Raw genomic sequence first — 9249 nt, forward strand, 5'->3', positions numbered from 1 at the left:
CATCATTACACAGGACCCCTCCCCTCTACTACCCCCATCATTACACAGGACCCCTCCCCTCTACTACCCCATCATTACACAGGACCCCTCCCCTCTACTACCCCATCATTACACAGGACCTCTCCCCTCTACTATACCCATCATTACACAGGACCCCTCCCCTCTACTACCCCATCATTACACAGGACCCCTCCCCTCTACTATACCCATCATTACACAGGACCCCTCCCCTCTACTACCCCATCATTACACAGGACCCCTCCCCTCTACTACCCCATCATTACACAGGACCCCTCCCCTCTACTATACCCATCATTACACAGGACCCCTCCCCTCTACAACCCCATCATTACACAGGACCCCTCCCCTCTACTATACCCATCATTACACAGGACCCCTCCCCTCTACTACCCCCATCATTACACAGGACCCCTCCCCTCTACTACCCCCATCATTACACAGGACCCCTCCCCTCTACTATACCCATCATTACACAGGACCCCTCCCCTCTACTACCCCATCATTACACAGGACCCCTTCCCTCTACTATCCCCATCATTACACAGGACCCCTTCCCTCTACTATCCCCATCATTACACAGGACCCCTCCCCTCTACTACCCCCATCATTACACAGGACCCCTCCCCTCTACTACCCCCATCATTACACAGGACCCCTCCCCTCTACTACCCCCATCATTACACAGGACCCCTCCCCTCTACTACCCCAATCATTACACAGGACCCCTCCCCTATGCTTTCCCCATCATTACACAGGACCCCTCCCCTATGCTACCCCCATTATTACACAGGATCCCCCCATCATTACACAGGACCCCTCCCCTCTACTATCCCCATCATTACACAGGACCCCTCCCCTCTACTATCCCCATCATTACACAGGACCCCTCCCCTCTACTACCCCCATCATTACACAGGACCCCTCCCCTCTACTATCCCCATCATTACACAGGACCCCTCCCCTCTACTATCCCCATCATTACACAGGACCCCTCCCCTCTACTACCCCCATCATTACACAGGACCCCTCCCCTCTACTACCCCCATCATTACACAGGATCCCTCCCCTCTACTATCCCCATCATTACACAGGACCCCTCCCCTATGCTTTCCCCATCATTACACAGGACCCCTCCCCTCTACTACCCCCATCATTACACAGGACCCCTCCCCTCTACTACCCCATCATTACACAGGACCCCTCCCCTATGCTTTCCCCATCATTACACAGGACCCCTCCCCTATGCTACCCCCATTATTACACAGGATCCCCTCACCATTATGCAGGACCCCTCCTCTATACTACCCCCAATATTACAAAGGACCCCTCCCCTATACTACCCCCATTTTTACAAAGGACCCCCCCACACTACCCCCATTATTACAAAGGACCCCTTCCCTATACTACCCCCATTATTACAAAGGACCCCCCACACTACCCCCATTATTACAAAGGGACCCCTTCCCTATACTACCCCCATTATTACAAAGGACCCCTCCCGTATACTATCCCCATTATTAAACAGGATTCCTCCCCATACTATCCCCATCATTACACAGGACCCCTCCCCTCTACTACCCCCATTATTAAACAGGATCCCCTCCCCCATCGTTACACATGACCCCTCCCCTTATACTATCCCCATTATTACACAAGTCTCCCCTATACTACCGCCATCATTACACAGGACCCATCGCCCATACTACTACCATTATTACACAGGACCAGTCCCCTATACTACCCCCATTATTACACAGCACCCCTTCATACCACCCCCATCATTACACAGCACCCCTTCATACGACCCCCATTATTACACAGGACCCCCCATACTAACCCCATCATTACACAGGACCCCCCATACTACCCCTATCATTACACAGGACCCCCCATACTACCCTTATCATTACACAGGACCCCCTCATACTACCCCTTTCATTACACAGGGCCCCCCTACACAGACCCCTGCACTGTAACCCTCCCCCCCAGCTATCTCACCTTGATGGTGTCCAGAGGATATCAGATGAACACCAGACACACCCCGCTGAATCCTCTGGATAAGAAGTTCTTCAGCGGGCAGACGGTCTGCGCCTTGTCAGACATGGTGAGGGGTCGGTGTGACTGTGCCTGGGACTGACAGGAATTCTCCGCAGACAAGATTTACCTTACCGAGCTGGCCAATCACTGCACAGGCTGCAGACTTCATGCCCAACCAATCACCAGCGTCCCCACAGTCTATTCCACCCTCATCTCCTGAGTGACAGCAAAATCCACTTATCAACTGCGGGCAGCTGCTTTGGGCCCCACAACAATGACTGGGCTCCGGGCAGCTGCCCCTTTTTGCCCAATGCTAAAGACAGCCCTGCCTACAGGTATGGCACATACATTCTTACATTGAACCAAACTGTACAAAGTGCCGTACTTAAACTTCAGCTTTAAAGGGAAGTGATGTGTAACATGTCGGGGGGGGGGGGGGGAGTGATGTGTAACATGTGAGGGAGGGGAAGTGATGTGTAACATGTGAGGGGGGGGAAGTGATGTGTAACATGTGAGGGGGGGGGGGGAGTGATGTGTAACATGTGAGGAGGGGGAAGTGATGTGTAACATGTGAGGAGGGGGAAGTGATGTGTAACATGTGAGGAGGGGGAAGTGATGTGTAACATGTGAGGAGGGGGAAGTGATGTGTAACATGTGAGGGGGGGGGGGAAGTGATGTGTAACATGTGAGGGGGGGGGGGGGGGAGTGATGTGTAACATGTGAGGGGGGGGGAGTGATGTGTAACATGTGGGGGGGGGGGAGTGATGTGTAACATGTGAGGGGGGGGAGTGATGTGTAACATGTGAGGGGGGGGGGGAAGTGATGTGTAACATGTGAGGGGGGGGGGGGGGAGTGATGTGTAACATGTGAGGGGGGGGGGGAGTGATGTGTAACATGTGGGGGGGGGGGAGTGATGTGTAACATGTGGGGGGGGGGGAGTGATGTGTAACATGTGAGGGGGGGGAGTGATGTGTAACATGTGAGGGGGGGGGTGATGTGTAACATGTGAGGGGGGGGTGATGTGTAACATGTGAGGGGGGGGAGTGATGTGTAACATGTGAGGGGGGGAAGTGATGTGTAACATGTGAGGGGGGGGGGGTGATGTGTAACATGTGAGGGGGGGTGATGTGTAACATGTGAGGGGGGGTGATGTGTAACACGTGAGGAAGGGGAAGTGATGTGTAACACGTGAGGGGGGGGGAAGTGATGTGTAACACGTGAGGGAGGGGGAAGTGATGTGTAACATGTGAGGGGGGGGGAAGTGATGTGTAACATGTGAGGGGGGGGGAAGTGATGTGTAACATGTGAGGGAGGGGGAAGTGACGTGTAACATGTAAGGGAAGCCGTGTATCATATCTGCTAATTCCAGTGTTTTTGTTGCCTTTCAGATGAACACTGCAGTTCAGTTAATACTGGTAGCAGCTTCATTAGCGGCTCCCGTGTTTAATTATGTGGATAGTGTCTATCTTCAGGTACTATGGTAAGTGATCAATATTGTACCCAATATCTATCCACTTTTATCAGTTTTCACGCTCAGCTTTTTATTCTGGATTGGCTGACATTCCTGTGTTTCTCTAGAACAAGGTTCTCCAAACCTTTCAAACAAAGGACCAGTCTACTGTTCGTTAGACTTTAGGAGGACCATATTGTGGCCAGCGGGGGGTAGAAAATGTCCTGGGCCTAGCATCAGTGAAAAGAAATATGGCCACAGGGTTGGTGGTCAGTAGGAGGAATTGTGCCCCATTATTAGTATTGGTAGGAGAAATGGTGCCCCATTGTTGGTGTCAGAGGGAGGAATAGTACCTCATATCATTGGGAGGAATAGCGCCCCAAGGGCCGAATTAAGGCAAGCAAAGGGCCACATCTGGCCCTGGGGCCACATTTGATTGATTGGTTTGCGCAAAAGTTATAGCGTTTACAAAATAGGGGCTAGATTTATGGCATTTTTATTAATGTTTTTTATTACTAGTAATGGCGGTGATCAGCTAATTTTAGCGGGACTGCGACATTGCGGCGGACAGTACGGACACTTTTGACATTTTTCTGGGACCAGTGACATTTATATAGCGATCAGTGCTAAAAATAGCCACTGATTACTGTATAAATGTCACTGGCAGGGAAGGGGTTAACACTAGGGGGTGATCAAGGGGTTAAATGTTCCCTAGGGAGGTGTTTCTACTGGGGGGGGTGGGGGGGGTGTGTACTGACTGAAGGAGGAGACATATCGCTGTTCCTGATCACTAGCAGATCTGTCTCTCCTCCCCTGACAGAACAGAGATCTATCTGTTTACATTGACAGATCTTTGTTCTGTCTCTCTTAGGAGCGATCGCGGGTGGCCAGCGGACATCGCGGCCGCCGGCCATGAGCATCGGCTCTGGCATCGCGAGGTCTTAATGTGGTTAAAGCTCCTACTGCTTCAACATGCTTTTTTAATTTTTTTTTAAGCTTTATTAAAGCTTGGTAAATCCCCTGTGTGTTGATTTTCTATTTGTTTTAAGGGGGCCAGTAGAGCCCCAGCTCAGTAGGTACCCCCACTCAGCAGATGCCCAGGTTATTAGTACCCTCGTTCAGAAGATCCCCGGGTTATTAGTACCCTCGTTCAGAAGATCCCCGGGTTATTAGTACCCTCGATCAGCAGATCCCCAGCTTAACATTCCCATGTTGCACACCGCGTGTGCCGTCTGCACCAGACACTCCCAGAATATAAACACGTTAACTGGAAGTGTCCTGATGACCTCTTTTGGTTCACTTGTTGGTTTCCCAGTGCATCCTGGGATATCTCATACCTGCAATACATTCAACACAAAGTGAAGTTAGGGCTGAATAAAAGCTTCTCGGAAGCTTGAGGTGCAGTTAGCTAGCATTGTCATAGACTTCTATGGAGGCTTTGAAGCACCAAGAAAGCGACATGGGGTATAATTTTTAAAGCAAAGCAAACCCAACATGTGACGAGGACTGTAAGGGGACCATTTTATTTAGTGACAAGCGCTTTCAGAAAGCTATAAAAGCATGTCCAGTGCCACATTTTGGAGCAAGTGTAAATGAGCCCTATGAAAAAATGCAGTCCACGAGGGAAGATTTTAAAGCTATATAGCACACCTGCAAAATATTCACTTTTTTCCACATTTTCTCATGTTACAGCCTTATTCCAAAATGGATTAAATTCATTATTTTCCACAAAATTCTACAAACAATACCCCATAATAACAACATGAAAGAAGTTCATTTTGAAATCTTTTCAAATTTATTAAAAATATAGAACGAAAAAAATCCCATGTACATCATAAGTATTCACAGCCTTTGCCATGACACTCAAAATTGAGCTCAGGTGCATCCTGTTTCCACTGATCATCCTTGAGATGTTTCTACAACTTGTTTGGCGTCCACCTGTGGTAAATTCAGTTGATTGGACATGATTTGGAAAGGCACACACCTGTCTATATAAGGTCCCACAGTTAACAGTGCATGTCAGAGTATAAACCAAGCCATGAAGTCCAAGGAATTGTCTGTAGACCTCCGTGACAGGATTGTATGGAGGCACAGATCTGGGGAAGGGTACAGAAACATCTCTGCGGCATTAAAGGTCCCAATGAGCGCAGTGGCCTCCATCGTCCATAAATGGAAGACGTTTAGAACCACCAGGACTCTTCCTAGAGCGGGCTGCTCGGTCAAACTGAGCGATTGGGGGAGGTGACCAAGAACCCGATGGTCACTCTGACAGAGCTCCAGTGTTTCTCTGTGGAGAGAGAACCTTCCAGAAGAACAACCATCTCTGCAGCACTCCACTAATCAGACCTGCATGGTAGAGTGGCCAGACTGAAGCCTTATCTCAGTAAAAGGCACATGGCAGCCAGCCTGGAGTTTGCCAAAAGGCACCTGAAGGACTCTCAGACCATGAGAAACCAAATTCTCTGGTCTGATGAAACTCTTTGGCCTGAATGGCAAGCATCATGTCTGGAGGACACCAGACACCGCTCATCACCTGGCCAATACTATCCCTACAGTGAAACATGGTGGTGGCAGTATCATGCTGTCGGGATATTTTTCAGCGGCAGGAACTGGGAGACTAGTCAGGATTGAGGGGAAGATGAATGCAGCAATGTACAGAGACATGCTTGATGAAAACCTGCTCCAGAGCGCTCTGGACCTCAGACTGGGGTGAAGGTTCATCTTCCAACAGAACGACCCTAAGCACACAGCCAAGATAAAAAGTAGTGGCTATGGGACAACTCTGTGAATGTCCTTGAGTGACTCAGCCAGAGCCCAGACTTAAACCCGATTGAACATCTCTGGAGAGATCTGAAAATGACTGTGCACCGATCCCCATCCAACCTGATGGAACCTGAGAGGTCCTGCAAAGAAGAATGGGAGAAACTGCCCAAAAATAGGTGTGCCAAGCTTTGTAGCATCATACTCAAAAATACTTGAGGCTGTAATTGGTGCCAAAGGTGCTTCAACAAAGTATTGATCAAAGGCTGTGAATACTTATGTACATGGGATTCGTTTCTTTTTGTTTATTATTTTTAATAAATTTGCACAGATTTCAAACAAACTTCTTTCACATTATGATTTCAGAGTATTGTTTGTAGAATTTTGAGAAAAATAATGAATTGAATCCATTTTGGAAAAGGGCTGTAACGTAACAATGTGGAAAAAGTGAAGCGCTGTGAATACTTTCCAGATGCACTGTAATCTCCAAGGAAAGGAAAAATGCTCACCAGCAATGAGGCTGTCCCAACACTGCAAGGGTTCAATACTCATTTAGGTTTAGGGGGAGCCAAAAAGCAGTTTTACCTATGTGAATCTCTGCCTCCACGGGCTCCCCCAAGTCTGTAAAGCAGGGTACACATGGACAGGTTTATTTTTTGTTCAAAAAACGATATGGGAAAAAAACAAAAATTATACTGTGAACTTTCCAGATGGATTTATCCACAATACCTATAGATACAGAGTTGAATGAAGACTTGTTTAAAATGCTTTTACTGCTTGGTACAGGTTCAGTTTCGGGAAAACACATTTTTATTGAATTTATTCATGTTTTATTTCACAGGTGTATCACTGCTTTCACAACGGCTGCCTCAGGATACAGCTATTATCATTATGGACAGAAAACGGTGAAGGTTTTGAACAACGATAAAATGAAACCTTCATGAAGAACCCTCAGCACCATCACTTGAAGGACATCGTTTCTTGTTATTGCTCTTTAACAGATAACTGATGAACTCCAATCGTAAGCCTAATGAACTAGATGAAACCGAATCAGTCTGATTTATATTATTTATACACAAATATTCAATATTTGAATTTTCATGTAATAAAACATTGGTGGATTTGAAGACCGTGTTGCAGTCATTCCAAAAAAAATGAGATAAGCTGCTTTTGAGGGAATAAGCCAATAGACGAGATCCATGGTAAGGTGATTAATTGCTGGAATGCTATTTTCAGGCTAAACTCAGAAAATGTTTTTAAAGGAAAACTCCAGTTCTGCCAACAATGATGTATATAATTGCTACACAAAGTCATTTTATAATTTTAGTCTTATTAAAGTGGCCTTCTGATTTAGTTCTGCAGGTGTTTTTGCTTCTCTGAAAGTGTTGAGACAGTATAACAAGGTTTCTCAACCAGGGTTCCTCAAGAGGTTGCTAGGGGTTCCTTGAGCAATTATCAATCCCTGACACTCGGATAAGTTCCCACTGACACCATTGATATTTTTAGCTATCTGTAAGGGGGTAATTCTTCTCAATGACCACAAGTGTAAGGAGCATTCTTTCCACTGACCATCACACCAACGTATCATGAGTTGTAGATATAGTCATTCTTGGCAGGGGTTCCTTGCGATTTGAAAATTAATTCAAGGGTTCCTCTGTGTTGAAAAGGTTGAGAGAGGCTGGACTAAAGCAATTGAGGAGCCCTCACTCAAACCAGACTTTCTCAACCTTTTCAACACAGAGGAACCCTTAAAATATCTTTTTGGTCTCAGGGAACCCCTGCTAAATATTATCTACAACTCATGATACATTAGTGTGATGGTCAGCGGGAAGCATGCTCCTTACACTTGTGGTCATTGGGAAGAATAATCTCCTTTATAGAAGGCTTGAAAGATCAATTGTGTCAGTGGAAATGTATCTGCTTGCCGGTCGCCTCGCGTAGGAGTATGATGGCAGAGCTGCTCTCCTGTGTTGGATCACGTAGTACCTAATACGTGATCCAGCACTTCCAGGTAGGGGGCACGCTGTGATTAGTCACAGCACAAGCCGATTAGCGGGCACCGGTCAATAATTGACCACCGGCACCTGCTGATTGGCAAAGAGGATGACTGGACAGTGTCGGTTTGTTTCCCTGCAAAACAGGAAATAAACACCGACACACCCCATAGGCCTCTTTTACAAGGGCACCTCTGCTAAGTGGAATCCGCTTGCTCAACGGTGGGGGGGGGAAATCTCCCTGCTGATCCTCACTGACAGGTCCATCTCCACACCGCTATGCAGAGCAGACAGGGACACAGTCCCGCTCTCCTCTGTGGTGAAATCGGGTGGAAACCAGTGGCGGCTGGTGCTCACTATTTTGGGGGGTGCAGTACAAACTAACATCAACACCTGTAAACCCCCCACCGTGGGAGACGGACGGCGGCAGTCACCCCCCACCACGGGAAATACAGACGGCGGCGATCACCAACTTCTCCCATAAAGTACATTTCCACTGCATTCATGAAGAAGACTTCAGGGTGCACAAAGCCCAGCAAGCGCCAGGACCGTCTCCTACAGCTGATTCAGCTACGGGATTGGGCCACCACCAGTGCAGAGCTTGCTCAGGAATGGCAGCGGGCAGGTGTGAGTACATCTACATGCACAGTGAGAAGAAGACTTTTGGAGGATGGCCTGGTGTCAAGAAGGGCAGCAAAGAAGCCACTTCTCTCCAGGAAAAACATCAAGGACAGACTGATATTCTGCAAAAGGTACAGGGATTAGACTGCTGAGGACTGGGGTAAAGTCATTTTCTCTGATGAATCCCCTTTCCAACTGTTTGGGGCTATCTGGAAGAAAAGGTGAACGCTACCATCAGTCCTGTGTCATGCCAACAGTAAAGCATTCTGAGACCATTCATGTGTGGGGTTGCTTCTCAGCCAAGGGAGTGGGCTCACTCATAATTTTGCATAAGAACACAGCCATGAATAAAGAATGGTTCAGAAA

At 47.7% G+C, this 9249-nt stretch overlaps 1 protein-coding gene across 1 annotated transcript in view; it reads left to right on the forward strand.

The window, feature by feature from the left end:
- Nucleotides 1–7395, forward strand: part of CRLS1 (cardiolipin synthase 1) — a gene marked incomplete in the record, with an annotated part of 23580 nt that extends 16185 nt beyond the window's left edge. The window contains 2 exon segments of the mRNA XM_073628618.1: nucleotides 3447–3538; nucleotides 7110–7395. Coding sequence (XP_073484719.1) covers nucleotides 3447–3538; nucleotides 7110–7212 — 195 coding nt within the window.
- Nucleotides 7396–9249: the final 1854 nt, after the last annotated feature.

Source organism: Aquarana catesbeiana, linkage group LG04, assembly GCF_042186555.1.
Source record: "Aquarana catesbeiana isolate 2022-GZ linkage group LG04, ASM4218655v1, whole genome shotgun sequence".
Taxonomy (NCBI): Eukaryota; Metazoa; Chordata; class Amphibia; order Anura; family Ranidae; genus Aquarana; species Aquarana catesbeiana.